The sequence below is a fragment of the Phocoena phocoena genome, chromosome 19 (genome assembly GCF_963924675.1).
Source record: "Phocoena phocoena chromosome 19, mPhoPho1.1, whole genome shotgun sequence".
In the NCBI taxonomy this organism is placed as follows: domain Eukaryota; kingdom Metazoa; phylum Chordata; class Mammalia; order Artiodactyla; family Phocoenidae; genus Phocoena; species Phocoena phocoena.
This window is the reverse complement of record NC_089237.1, coordinates 53,508,157-53,522,432: the sequence shown is the minus strand read 5'-3', so window position 1 is coordinate 53,522,432 and position 14,276 is coordinate 53,508,157. Positions and strand designations below refer to the sequence as shown.

Here is a 14,276-nt window from a genome sequence, read left to right as displayed (position 1 = left end):
ATCAAACTCCATAGTGGAGACAGTTTCATGAGATTTAGGAAATATTTGACTCAAAAAGTATTAGTAGAGTGAAAATGAGTCTGGTAGTTTGCCTATTTTTATAGACTTTAATACAATATTAAGTATTTTATAAATATTTGTTAAAGGAGATAGGCATGTTTTTTGTTTTACATAATGGCCACTGGATAGTCAGAAATTCTCTATCAAGATTTAGAGGGTAAAGGAAAAAAAATCTAGTTGATATTAAAGCAATTAAAGTAAAACTTATTTTAAGGGTCAGTGAAATACAAATAAAGGATTTCAGTTTTCTGGTATATTTATGGTTTTTATACCTCCGTTAGCATAACTATTAGTCAGACATGAAGAAACAGATTTATTTCCAAATTCTATATAGGACCTACCCATCCTCCAAGTAATGCCTGATTCTGTGCTTAAAAGACTGTAATGTTTCAATTTTTTTTTAAAGTAATGTCCAAAATACACTTTCATCATATTTGCATCTCCCATATAACACTATGAATTTTGTGAATATACACAGTTCCTCTCGTATCTCCAGAAGCATGTAAAAGGCAGTAACTTGGTAAAGTACTGCCTTTTGAAGAGTATTACTGAAATTGCTCTTCAACTCTATTTTTCAATTGAATTTAAGTATTATTAGTAAGTTTAATAGTTCTATTGTCAAAGTCGCTGTCCTCCCACCCTCACAATCTTTTTCCTCCCCATTGTCATTCTCCTATATCAGCCTCTCATATCCACTGCCTGGAACTGACACAAATTTCCTCACACACTCCCCAGCTCAGACACCAGAGGGTTCCTCACTGCCTGACAAGTCTAGTTCTAACTCTGGCTCGTCACTCAGGGCTCTTCACCACGTAGCCCTAGCTTGTCCTTTCCCGCTTTACCGCCTGCCATCCCCCAGCGCTGTTTGGTGAATCCTCACAGCATTACGTGCAGTTCCTGAACTCAGCATATCCTGTGACGCTACGCTGTTCTGTCTACATTAAATGCACCCGCACACCTATTTAAACCATTTTTCTTCCTTCTTCAAGTCATCCCTATTCCCTTCAAACAAAATTAAATCCCTCCTCCATGTTGCCACTGTCCTTTCTTCATACATTTGTATGCAGGGTTGTTTCTCTCTCTCACTTGTGGAAAGTCAGTGGAGGCAGGGAGCACATTATAGTCACGTCAGTAGGCTGAATAATGACCCTCAAAGGTACCCAGGTCCTAATCCCCAGAACCTTTGAATGTTACCTTACATCACAAAATAGACTTCCCAGATGTGATTAAGGATCTTGAGACGGGAAGATTATCCTGGATTATCTGGGTGGGCCCTCAATGTAATTACAATATAAGAGGGAGGCACAGGGATATCTGACTACAGACAGAAGGGGAGAAAAGCATTGTGACAACAAAGCAGCAAGAGACTGGAAAAAGCTGCACTGCTAGCTTTGCAGATGGAGGAAGGGGCCATAAGCCAAGACATGCAAGAGATGCAGCTCTATAAGCTGGAAAAGGCAAGGAAACCGATTCTGCCTCCGAGAGAGCATGGCCCTGATAACACCTTGATCTCAGCCCAGTGAAGACAATTTCAGACTTATGACCTCCAGAACTGTAAGAGAACAAATATATGTTGTTTAAGCCACCAAGTGTGTGGTAATTTGTTACAGCAGCCAGTGGAAACTGATACGCCTCTGTAGCCCCACAATGCTTCGGTACTCAGCAGACACACTTACGTTGACTAGTACTGGTTTTCTGTCTTCCCGTTTTTCAGTCCCTGAATCAAACTTTTTCTACATTTGAACAGTCCCCATTTGCCACTGAGTAAGTGTTTCTGCGAATAAGTCTTAGAATATATGACAGCTCAGTTAAACATGCCCCGTTTGTCTATAAAGGGAGTCAAGGGTAAATTCATTTACCTACGATAGTCTCCTATAGCACCAGCTGGGGGCCCAAACAGACATGCTGGCAGGCACACAGCTGCACTGGCACTCGGTCCTGATTTGGCTGAACTCACAAGAGGTTCACAAGGGAGACCACACATTCACCTGTGTGAATGGGGGTGCTATTCGTTCACCTGTGAAGTAACTAGTGATGCTTTTGGCTTACGAAACAGGAGTATAAACCTATAAAAGTACAAATATGATGGGTACTCTGAGCATAAAATGTCTAAAGCTCATTCACACAACTGGGTAAACGGAAAAAGTTTACCTGAGCTTATTTTATTTCTTTTTTATTATGAATTTTAACTTACATAGCTAATACAGTGAATGAATACATTCTCCTTGTAAAAAGTAAAAAAACCTAAGGTAAGGCTAAATAGAATCTGTTTGGAGGACTGTATCCCCCCCACCTCAGTCTCCTCCCTGGTTTATTCATGCTACTTTCATTCATTTCCTTTCCAGTTTTCAACACGGGATATATTATCCAAAAATGACATTTCAGAATATCTTACGAGCTAACACACACTGAAGTCAGTTATGGCCATTTGTTATGCAAACAGAATACTAGACAATGAGACTCAGGCTGTGGGGAGAGGAAGGCGGAACAAACCCACAAAGCCAAGTCAGTCTCTTTCTATAAAAGTAAACAAATAAAATCACACTAAAAATGGAAAGCTTTTTCCTTCTTGTAATTCATAATTCTGTCTGGAACTCTGCCCCTCCCTTTCAGCACCATTTTGTCAGGATAGACATGAACTGTGCCAAAGGCCTGGCTGTCTGGAGCCGTTTCAATAACCCCTTCTATGTTGACGTGGTGCACACCAAAAGGATCCTCAGAGTAGCCACCATCGTGAGTGTGACCGGCGAAGAAACACACCACACACTTGTGAGACCAAATGACTGCCAGGGCGTCTCTGTAATTCCAGGCCAGGCACACACTGTCAGAGGCCTCGGGATAAATGGGAAGATGGCCTGTTAGTCAAAGAGAAGAAGAGTTATGAGCCAATTAAGAAATACCTCTTTCACCAAAAAAAGGCTAAAAACTAGTACTCAGGATAAAGAAAATGTGTATTGCTACTCATATGGACCGAGACCAGAGAGAATCCACATACATGAAAAACTAGATAATCTAGAGCCACGTTTCTGGAGCATAAAGAAGGGCGAGACAGTTTGCATCCAAGGGGAGAGAGGCTGCTGTATACGCAGAAAGCCTGAGATCTATGGCCTACAAAGTCTCAAGATGCACAAACACCACCACGGGAGACTGAGGGCATCCCGGGCAGGGCGGTCCGTAAAGGCAGCCGGAGATCAGGCAGATGCTCCACTGGAATCCAGTCTCACTGACTTCCCTAAGAGTATGAGTGTTACACACACAGAAAGAGCTACTCCCAAGTAAAAGAACAGTTTAGGGATGGGCCAATGGATTTTATATATATATGTCATTTATATAAACACTCAATGTTTTATAAAGAACTGACTTATGCTACTTGAAATACCTCCATGAGATCAAGGTAGCCATAGGCATTTTACAGATGAGAAAACTAAGTTAAAGCAGGGAACATTCACACTAGCTTCCACTGGAGATACAGCCAAGAGAATTTCAAATTCTTGATCTCAAGGCACCTACGAGGCCACATCAACATCAGGCCACGGTTTCACTCCAACGTACAGGTGCAACAGCTCACTGGTCTTTGATTCTCCCCATTAAATCATTTTCCTTTTTTCTCTATTACTGTTTATTTTTATCCTGAAATTTTATTCTGCTTAATATCTATTAGTTTATAATAAAAGTAAAAAAAGGGGAGGTAACAGAGCACACATGCACACGCACGCACACGCACACGCGCACACACACACACACACACACACACACACACAACCACTCTTCAAGCTGTGATAAGGGCTGAGAGTCCCAGGAGGCTGTGTGACTATGTAGACCCAGATGCCATGCTGGACTCATCGGACACAATTAGTCGTTCCCTCCTCTTTGAAATGCTTGGCTTCCAGAACACCGCTGTCCCCCTAGTTTTCTCCCAACCTCAACGGCTTCTGATCCTCACTCTGCTGCTTTCTCACTTCCCTAGTGTCCTGTCAGGAGTGCCCGAAGGCTTGGTCCTCAGGCTTCACTACTCCGTCTATACCTAATGACTTGGTGATCTCTTAGTAATTTACAGTTGTAAATACTATCTGTATTCTTTCAACTTCCACGTTTATATATCTGACCCAAACTTCTATTCTGAATTTCCGACTCATATGTCCCTACTGCTTACTCACCATCTCTCCTGATGTCTAATAGGCATCTGCAACTTCATATTTTCAAACCTGAACTCCTGAACTCTTCACTCAAAACCCCTCCTACTGCAGTGTTCCATATCTCAGCTAATAGCAATTCTATCCTTCCAACTGCACGGCCAAAACTTGAGTAGGCCAAATACTTCCGAGAAGCCAAAATGAAAGTGAAGAAGCAAACAGAAACAAAAGGAAATGTCTATTAGCCATTTTAAACTTTGCTAAAGAAAACCCGAGGCACTCAGCTGTTCATCCAGTGTCTGAGCTTAGAGCAAAATGGAAGAAACGTACGAGATGCTAACGCAGACAGGTGCACTGACAGAAGTGCAAAGCAACGGGAAGAATACAGTACGGAGGGAGACGACGACGAAAGGGGTCTCTCCCGTCTCAGGAGCTCTATGACTTGACCTACGTAGTTTAATCTCTTTGGGTTCAGTTTCCTTATCTTTAAAATTAAAAGGTTTGATTTTATATGATCTCGAGGTCCCTTTTAGCTCCAGTATTCTCTACAATAACAGGTACATTATGGCAGTGAAAACTAAAAAGCAGAGACAAGAAGTATCCCATTTTGGAAACCACTTATTACAGAGCCAAACAGTGTCACATCATGTCTATAACCCCTGAGGGCACCTTATAATTTTCTAAGCCTTGAATGACATTTGATATTCTAGAAATACCCCTACTCCATCTCATATCTTTACCACATCAGTGAAAGATAAATAAGTGAAAATTGATTAGTAGAAATATAATGGTTTTCTTTTGGCCACACCCAGTGGCTTGCCGGATCTTACTTCTCCCACCAGGGATCGAACCCGGGCCTCGGCAGTGAAAGCACCAAGTCCTAATCACTGGACGGCCAAGGAATTCCCTGAAATATAATTTTATATTACCAACTATCTGAAGAGCCTGTCATTTTCAAAGGGATTTCATGTTTATAAGTCCATTTGATACAATCCTGAGAAACTGCAGTTTGCACATTCAACATCTGTCCAGAGTCACACAGGTCATAGAAACAAGAGCCAGAATGGCATGCCATCCCTGTGACCCTCAGTACTATCTTCTCATCCATCAGGCCACATCGATTTTAACCGAGAGAACTAATCCCAGCCCCCAAACCAAGTACACCAGGCATACTGCAAATCCAGATTCAGACATACACACACGTCTATTTTAAGCACCTCCAGGTTCCTATAACCTCTAATGGCAGTATGTCTGTGAAAAATAATTCTAAACGAAAACAACACATTTTATTTCCTTGCAATCATATGGTGGACACAGTTACAGACCTGCCAGATGAGCCTCTCACACTCTTCCCGAGACACCAGCTTTGCTTTCACCTCGTCAGCAGAGGTCACTGCACTCACAGGTAGGTCTCCTGAGGCTGGGATTTGGTCTGGGGCCTGGATGGAGTTTTTCACTTATATGTATTACTATACAAATTGAACCCATTTGGGGAAATACTACTTTTAAACTTAAAGGGCCAACTCACAGGCTCTAATATATGGCAAGATGTTTTATTTTACAATTCTTTCCTGACTCAAGCTTAAATGTTAATTTTACATTCAGATTGTTTCTCAATAAAAAATTTTAAACAGCTTTCATTTTATAAAAATATCACAATATTAAATATTGTTAGTATGTTTTAAAACCTAACTAGACCCATTCTCTAAAATGCCAGTGCAATCAACTCATTTAAATACTTACTCACAATCACCACCTTTTCTTGGTTTCTGTCAGAGAATGTAAGAACTTCATTCAGCCAGTTCAGCTGTTCTTGGCTGAATCCTCCATTAAACTGGACAAACTGGGGCTCAGCAAGTCCTGAAACAAATTTAGTAATTTAGACCCATCAAATGTCGATTTTCCCTCATTTGGGCATTCAAACTTAGCTAACATGGGGACACTTGTACTTTTCTTTAGGAACGTTTGGCAGCAATGACTTAAAATAGGAAACCGTAACAATTTAGAGCAGTGTAAATCACACTGTATCTTACTCCTAATCTCAATTCTCCTCTGCTTACTTCCCCAGCTTCCCGTTACGCTGAATATACAACAGACTGTTTTCTGTGTCCACTGAGCCACTGTAAAATCACCTTGCACCCCATGGGCCCTTCTGTGCTCTTCAGTAACAGTGCCTTACACTGCTTTGCGCCTATGCACTGGTTTTTGTCTTGAGTGCTCTGCCCCACCCGCTCTTCCCAAGGCTGACTCCTTCACATCACTTAGCTGAAATGCTTTTCTCCTTAGATGGGCTATTTCTGGCCACCTGACTAAAATGGTACCCCTAGTCGTTTTCTATAATATTGCACTTTATTTTCTTGGTGGCACTGATCACTTATTTCTGTTGCATTTATTATCTGTCCCGTCCACTTTCCTCTTGTTTCCTCTACTCCATCCATAAAAAAGTGGGACTGTCAGTATTGCCTACGCCTCTGAATAGCTGCCCTAGAAAAAGTACCCGGCCAGAACATCAGGCACTCAGTTATGTGTTAAATAAATGAATCTTGAACCAAATGCCACCAATCCATGTGCCATGAGGCGTGTGAGAAATCCTGACCCTGAACAACAGGACAATATACTTTTACCTTAATCGTCCATCTTCCTGCTGAATAAAAGGTAGCTGAAGAATTTAAAGACAATGTATTAGATTCTCAGCTCAAAGGAATAATTCACCTTGAGGACTGTTCAATTCCGCATTTGGGTTGTGCTCCCTCAGTATCTTCAGACACTGCTGGTATTTTGGAGAAGACGGATCCACGCCCAAGACACTCATGTCATAAGCATCGAGTAAAATGAACCGGAATTTAGGGAACGGTACAAAGTGATAAGCATAATAATTCTCTGAAGGCACAGTCTCAGGATGATGGGCAATCTGGTCCTCCAGAAACTTTGTGTTAAGTTTGGAGTTTGTTAAATAGTCTCTGCTGAAGTTATAGAATTCATGATTTCCCCACGTGTGATGAACTGGGACTTTCAGCCTTTGGAACGTGTTCATGATGAGTTCTAGTGACTTTTCTGATGCTTGGTACTGTGCATTATATCCATCGATGATGTCTCCAAGCTGAAGTACACAACTGGGTGGGCTGCTTTCTTTATTCCAGTGTTCGATAGCACCCTGTAAGTGAAGATGACTGTGTCTGTAGTATCTCCGTCTGCTTCCTTGGAAATTATAGCCATCTTCCAAATCAGCATACTGAATATCTGCTATAACTCCAAAGCAGAAAAGAGGTTCTGAACTCTCACTGAGGGGTCCAGGTTCGGGCTTAGCATCCATAATCTCCAAATAGTTTTCTAAATTAAGCAAGGAAAGTGAAAAAGATAAAGTTATAAACATCTAATTTTCGAACTGGACTGAAGAAAACGGTAAAATGAATATTAAACTTAATAGTCAATCCACTAGGTAGCTTGGTACAGAGAAAAGTGCATGGGCTTTAGAGTCTGATGGTCTTAGGTCCAAATCACCAAGTCCTCAAAATGCTTCTGTTTTCTCATCTGTAAAATAGATGATAACCTCTATTCTGCAGAAGAACAGCAATTTACAAAAGGGTATTATGCTATTCGTGAACAGGCATTCTAGTTCTAGTAAAGTCAAATTCAAATCTGGTATAATTTGTAATTTTTAATAAATATACACTAGTTTTAAACAAACACACACACACACACACCTTCATCCACAAACACCAAAATAATTCTATCAAAAGCTCAAGATTTCTTTTTGGTGGGGGGAGTTGTATATTACACTCATTCATTGTACTTTATACATTAGTTCCCACTAGGAGTATATTACGTTAGGCTAGATCTTTTCTCTTTGTTGATGGGTAGGTCACCTCAAATAATTTTCTCATATTTCATATATGCAATAACACAAAGAGGAAAAAAAGATGAGAGGATTAATTTAAACAAAAAAATCCGGCACAAAAACTATGATATTGATGTGACTGTTTTCACTTCTGTGAATAGCGATGCCTGGTTCTTCAAAAGTTGGATTCAAATTTGTACCAGCTTTTTAAAACCTGAATAACACATTCCCCTTCTCTCTAAACAAAACAGGAAATATGTATTCTTTTTTTCTCATACATGATCTCTTCCTCAGTGGACCACAAGTGCTAGGGATTTAGACTTTAAAAAGCTATTACTTTATCAGATTGTTTACAATCTGAATTTATAATCATTTGTAATCTCTTAAAAGTGCCAAGAACACTAAGGATTAAAATAAAAGGCTAGGACCCTAAATTATCAACTATTCTTGTTATAAAAACTACAGTAATAAATTGTGTTGTGGTGTCTAGGTTATTAAAACCTAGTTGTTTCTAAAAACTCACTTGTAGTTTCTAAAATTACTTTCAGACTCCTGGTCTCCAGTCATTTGCTGAATATTCCTACTGAGTTCTTTTTAACCGTCTACAGACATGTGAAATCCTGTCAGAGTGCTCCTATGAGGTGGAGGTGACAACTCCACAATCAGCAACAAGGGCCAGATTTCTATTTGACACTTTTAAGAATTAAGGGTCTCTTTTTGGTCTAAACTGTTTGTCAATAATGACACACTTTCTATGTGATCTACCCAATTATGAGCTAAATTCCTTCCTTAATCTGGTTGGGAATGAGCCCCAAAACAGGTAAAACAGAATGAGCCCCAAAACAGGTAAAACAGAACCAGAAAAAGTGATGGAAACCCTGAAAAATTCCTTGGTGTTCTTATACTTTTTTGTTGTTGTTGTTCATTTCTTCCTGCAGTCCCATCTGAAAACCCCACTAAATACCAACTCAGTTAATATGTACGAGGGATAGTATAGATGAGATAATCTGATTTGAAAGGTGAGATACAATTAAAATAAATACAAAACTCATTTAAGCTGAAAACCCCTAGTCTTTTAAGGCTTCAAATATTTGGGATTCCAAGTATAGATTAATAAGAGAATCAAACCAGAAGATAATTTAGCAAGTGTTATCATTGGAATGTTATTACCAGAGTTTAAGAGAAAATGGTTTCTGGGAATGCTTTTATCCCCTGCTAAACAAGCTTGTTTGTTTTTACCTTTAAACTCAGCGCCTTTAGGGTAACAATATGTACTCTACATCTCCTAGAAGGTATTTGGTCCCAATTAATTTGATCTTGTCCAGTAGACACCTGTCACTGCCGACCCAGCATTCATTTCCTGTTCTGGTGGCAGCATCCCAATGTCTGTTTAGGCACCTACCCACTCTCACTCTCAGTCTGTGTGGTTTAACCTCAACCTCCTGGCTGGGGAGAGGCAGACCCAGGACCCAGGCCTGGCCTCTAAAAGCCCAGTTTCCCTCTGGTCAGTTGGGGGTCAATAAGCATCAGCCCTGGGACTTTCACTGGAACTACTAGCAAAACTACTGGAACTACTTCTGCTAAAACTGATAACTAAGACTGGAGCTGCTAGGGAAAAGTTAACTGAGAAGAAACCCAACCTAGAAGGAAGCAATGTGACCGATGGAAGGATGTCAAGTCCTGGAAACACTAGCTGAACACTTGGATCCACCTGTCCCTGCTAGAACTACTCTTGGTCATTTAGTTCTATCAGCCAACAAAATCTCCTCTGAGTAAAGCCAAAGTGAACTGGCTTTAAGGTTTCTGTCATGCGATACCAAAAGCCCTATGAGATGCACCTTCCACTGGAACACAGTTTAGTTTAGGGAAACTCCAGGGTATCTGAAGATTTGCCAGCTTTTTAAAGAAAGTTAAGTAATGTGAAGAGAACCAGCAAGGGCCACATACTTCAAAGTAGTAATGTGTTCTAGAGTAGAAAAGAGATTCAAAATGCTCATTACATATAGCTTTTAAAGATAAGGCTAAGGATAGAAAAAAATATGCATTTCATTAAACAAAGAAATTATTTTGTAAAACAGAAACTTAAATTTATACCGTGATCTGTTAAAGAAAAGATAAGAGATAAGGGAGGACAAGACCACATTCACGGAAAGACAATTGGAATCAACAGTGAGTGAGTCAGGGCAAAAAAGAACCAAGTGGGCCGGGAATTGACTCTTCTGGCTCATTTAGAGTTTTTTGTTTTATGGTTCAGGGAGATGCCAGGGAGCTCAGAAAGACTGATCCTGGTGGACAGAGAGATCAACAACTCAAAGACACCTCCAGTGGGGAGACTTAGAATTAACAAGCATTCCAGTGCCGTAAAACTTTTTCAAAATACTCCCCATCCTTCACCAAACACACACAAACAAGTAGATGAGTAGAGAATAATTGTTAAAGCTAAAATGGGTACATGAGGTTTATTCTCTCTACTTTTATGCATGTTTTTAAATGTCTATAATACAAAGTTTTTTAAAAGCATTCTAAAGTTTAGGGAAAAATAAAGTCTGGAAGAATTAGAAGATCTAAGAAAATAATTTGCTTTTGAAAAGAAAGCCAAATAGCAAGTTTCTAGTGAACTTGGTTCTGGAAGTTTTGCCTGCACCATTTACATACGCTAAGTTTTAGTTAAGAGGTATTATGATGAACTGCTGGAAGCTGTGAAGCTGAAAACCTAGAACTGATTGCAGTTCCAGTTTCTTAGAGCAAAATAACCCTCATCCCTTGTTGAGATTCAACTCAGTTTAATGCACAGTGGTCTACTTTGTAAATCATAAAGCACTCTATACGTGTTACGAAAATTATTATTATTATTATTTTTTTTTTTTGCGGTACGTAGGCCTCTCACTGTTGTGGCCTCTCCTGTCGCGGAGCACAGGCTCCGGACACGCAGACTCAGCGGCCGTGGCTCACAGGCCCAGCCGCTCCGCGGCACATGGGATCTTCCTGGACCGGGGCACGAACCCGCGTCCCCTGCATCGGCAGGTGGACTCCCAACCACTGCGCCACCAGGGAAGCCCAAGAAAATTATTTTTTAATTATATATCTGCCTAGTGAACCTCAAGGTAAATGAAACTACCCCAACTTTTTATAGACCAGAATAATGCAGAAAACTTAACAAGATTTCCTCAAAAAAGGTCCTACAAAAATTCATGGTGCAGGATAAGCAGTCAGCATTCTGCGAAAACCACTTTAGGCACCAATGATTTTCAAGAATAGAAGGAAATGCCCAGGGATGCTTACTTGCTGAAAACTTGCTACAAGATGATATAAAAAACTTCTATGATAATTAAGACTGGCAGAAGGCTGAAGGTCCTTGTAGAAAGCCCTCAAGAATCTATGGTGAGGATGTGAAGAAAGACAGCCCTTCAAACTACTGTCAAAGGAAAAAAATGTGACAAGCCTAGACTTTACTAAGGAGAGACTGTTAAGGGGAACTACTGCCATAAAGAGATGCTCAAAGCCTAAGCCAAAAGCATCTCAGGGAAGGGATGCGTGAGCCAAGTTTTTATACACAGACCCACGTGGGCTAGGTAGCTGTGGAAAAAGAAGTGGCGGGGGGGATAGCCTTGAAACTCACTGTGCTAGATACAGCAATAACAGGCAAGGTGAGGCAGGAAATGTTTGTGGCTAGACACGCAGGGCGGAGATCTGCACCTGAGATGAAGCAAGGGAACTACAGGGCCGGGAAGTTAGGCCTAGCTGTCCTAGTCAAACAGCCTAAGGTTATGTCAAGCACAAAATTTGATCAGCCTTGTCACTGTTGATAGAACAAATATCAGATGATAATATCTACATCCTGTCTCGTTCAAGGAAAGTATCTAAATTGGGAAAAAAAAGAAAAAAAACTCGTTTGTGATCTTGGTGGTTTAAGAGGAGTAATAAAAGTGTGTCAAACAAAACACAATGCAGGAGGCTACAAGTAAGAAATGAATTTATTTGGGGTCTTAAGAACTGCAATTTGGGAGACACAGATTCAGGTAAAACTGAGAGTGTTCTGGGGAAGAGAAAGAGTCAGGGGCTCATAAATACGAAAAGCCACATTGTTAGCTGCCTGTTGAGAACTGTGATTGACTCTGACACAAGTCAAGAAATATTTGTCTTTAAGGAATCAGAATTATTCCAGGCTAGGGGTCCGCTAGGTATTGTGAGTTTCCAGCACATGTTCTGGATGACTTCATTAGGACAATAAATGGTCAAAGGTCAGATTCCATCCAGGCTGAGAAGTGCCTAAGTCACACATCCTCAAGGGCCTCCCGACTCCATTTCAGTGAGCTCTCTTAGCAATACCAACACCATTCTGATTTTCCTCTCACATGTGACAGGTTTACACTAGACAGTGTTTTAGGTATCTTTTAACACTAAAGTTTTATAGGTACGTGAAGTCAGGCTCAGAGGTGTTAGCAATTCATCCAATGTACAGCTATAAAACACCTACTTTCAGCCAGGAACTGTCTTAGAAGCTAGTATTTTATTTAACATTATAAATTTAATATGAAGGCGTTGTATAAAAATGCTTTGGTAAACACATAAAGGGTCCAGCTGTTAAAAGAATCACTCTGGAAAATAAAAATTCACAGACCAGCTGAAAAAAAATCCTGAGTTCAATTTTCATGTATCTGACGGCTGTCTGATCAATTAACCTACAACTGAGCAAAGAGGTGAACAATAATTGTACACACTCACTGCCTGAAGATGCAGGGTACTTTTGTGTCTTTTTGTCAATTTGAGGACTACCTTCTCCCTGGAGAAACAAACACAGAGAAATAAGGTGGGGGCGGGGGAGAAGATCTGAAGCATGGGCAAGCTCAAGACAGAAAAATCAGTTGGATTAAAAATGATTTGAAGTGCTGAACGTTTACTTTGAGCCGATATTCCAGAGAAGTCCAGCTCAATTCAGGACTCAAGAAACACAGGTAATGACAGACTACTACAAACCTCCTGGTGGGCGAGCAGAGGAGAACACTGGCTGATGATGCCAGTTCATAAAAAATACCCCGCCCCGGGGCCACCATCACCAGGCACCGGATGCTTCCGCTCAGCGGACGCCCTGAAAAAGGCCCCGCGGGAGTGGGATCCAAAGTTAAGAACGTTAGAAGGCTTTTTTTTTTTTTCCTCCTTTTTTTGTATTTTGCACATCTGCACGGAGGCGGGGAGGAGAGAGATTAAGACTGCAGACGCTGAGACAAAAACAAAGGCAAGACAGAATGCACGCGAGTTAAACTTTCGCAAGGAATGAAAAGTCAACCTACAAACGCTCTCCGCCTCGTTAACAAGGGGCTTATGTAAATACAGGCTTGTAGAAATCCTAGGGCCCAGGGAGCCCAAGTCATGGGCTGGGACGTGACGCAGGAGAGACACCACTCCGTACAGTGCCGGTATTTCTATTCAGGTTCCTTATACCCTGCGAATATAAATCCCAGGCAGTTCAGTCATACTTGACTAGTCCTTGTCACCCTAACCGCTCAAATATCCTAACCAGCAAATGTGTTTAAAAAGTCGCACAGGGCTTCCCTGGTGGCGCAGTGGTTGAGAGTCCGCCTGCCGATGCAGGGGACACGGATTCGTGCCCTAGCCGGGGAAGATCCCACATGCCACGGAGCGGCTGGGCCCGTGAGCCATGGCCGCTGAGCCTGCGCGTCCGGAGCCTGTGCTCCGCAACGGAAGAGGCCACAACAGTTAGAGGCCCGCGTACCGCAAAAAAAAAAAAAAGTCGCACATTATTTCAAGCGCAATGGGTCCGCTTCTACGTTAGGGGTGTAAAGCGGTCAAGGACCGGCCTCCAGGCTGAGGACGGGGGCTGCCCGGTGCCGGCCGTCTCCGGACGCCGTTTTCTCTTTTCCGAGGCTGGGGGCACCCCGTGGGGAAAGAGAGGCTGCGGTCGCCGAAGCCCCGGGCCCCTGAGCTGCACTCAGGCCTCCCGGCTCAGATCCCCGGCGCGGCCCGCCCCTCCGGGCCCTGCCAGCTCCCGAGGGCCCTGCCGCCCGCCCGCGTAGGCCTAGCCCAGCCCGGCCCACCCCGCCCCGCCTCCAGCCGCGAGGAACCACCTACCGCGCGCCGACTCCGCAGCGAAGGGCTCCCAGACTACCGGCTAGCCGACCGCGTCACCATCGAGCGCAGCGGAAAGAGCGGCTCTCCCTCACTTTCGGAGGAAGCGGAAACGGTGCCGGAAGTCGAGGGGCGGGGCAAAGGAGGCGCGGTCTCTC

The 14,276-nt window shown here is 42.2% G+C and overlaps 1 protein-coding gene across 1 annotated transcript; it reads right to left on the bottom strand.

Moving 5' to 3' along the window:
• Positions 1-2,212: 2,212 nt before the first annotated feature.
• ADPRM (ADP-ribose/CDP-alcohol diphosphatase, manganese dependent) lies at positions 2,213-14,153 on the bottom strand. Its single transcript, XM_065897570.1, has 4 exons — positions 14,122-14,153; positions 6,906-7,523; positions 5,937-6,053; positions 2,213-2,915 (listed from the first exon to the last, which is right to left on the bottom strand). Exons 2-4 carry the CDS (start codon positions 7,504-7,506, stop codon positions 2,605-2,607), a joined length of 1,029 nt encoding a protein of 342 aa, XP_065753642.1. The 5' UTR covers positions 7,507-7,523; positions 14,122-14,153; the 3' UTR covers positions 2,213-2,604.
• Positions 14,154-14,276: the final 123 nt, after the last annotated feature.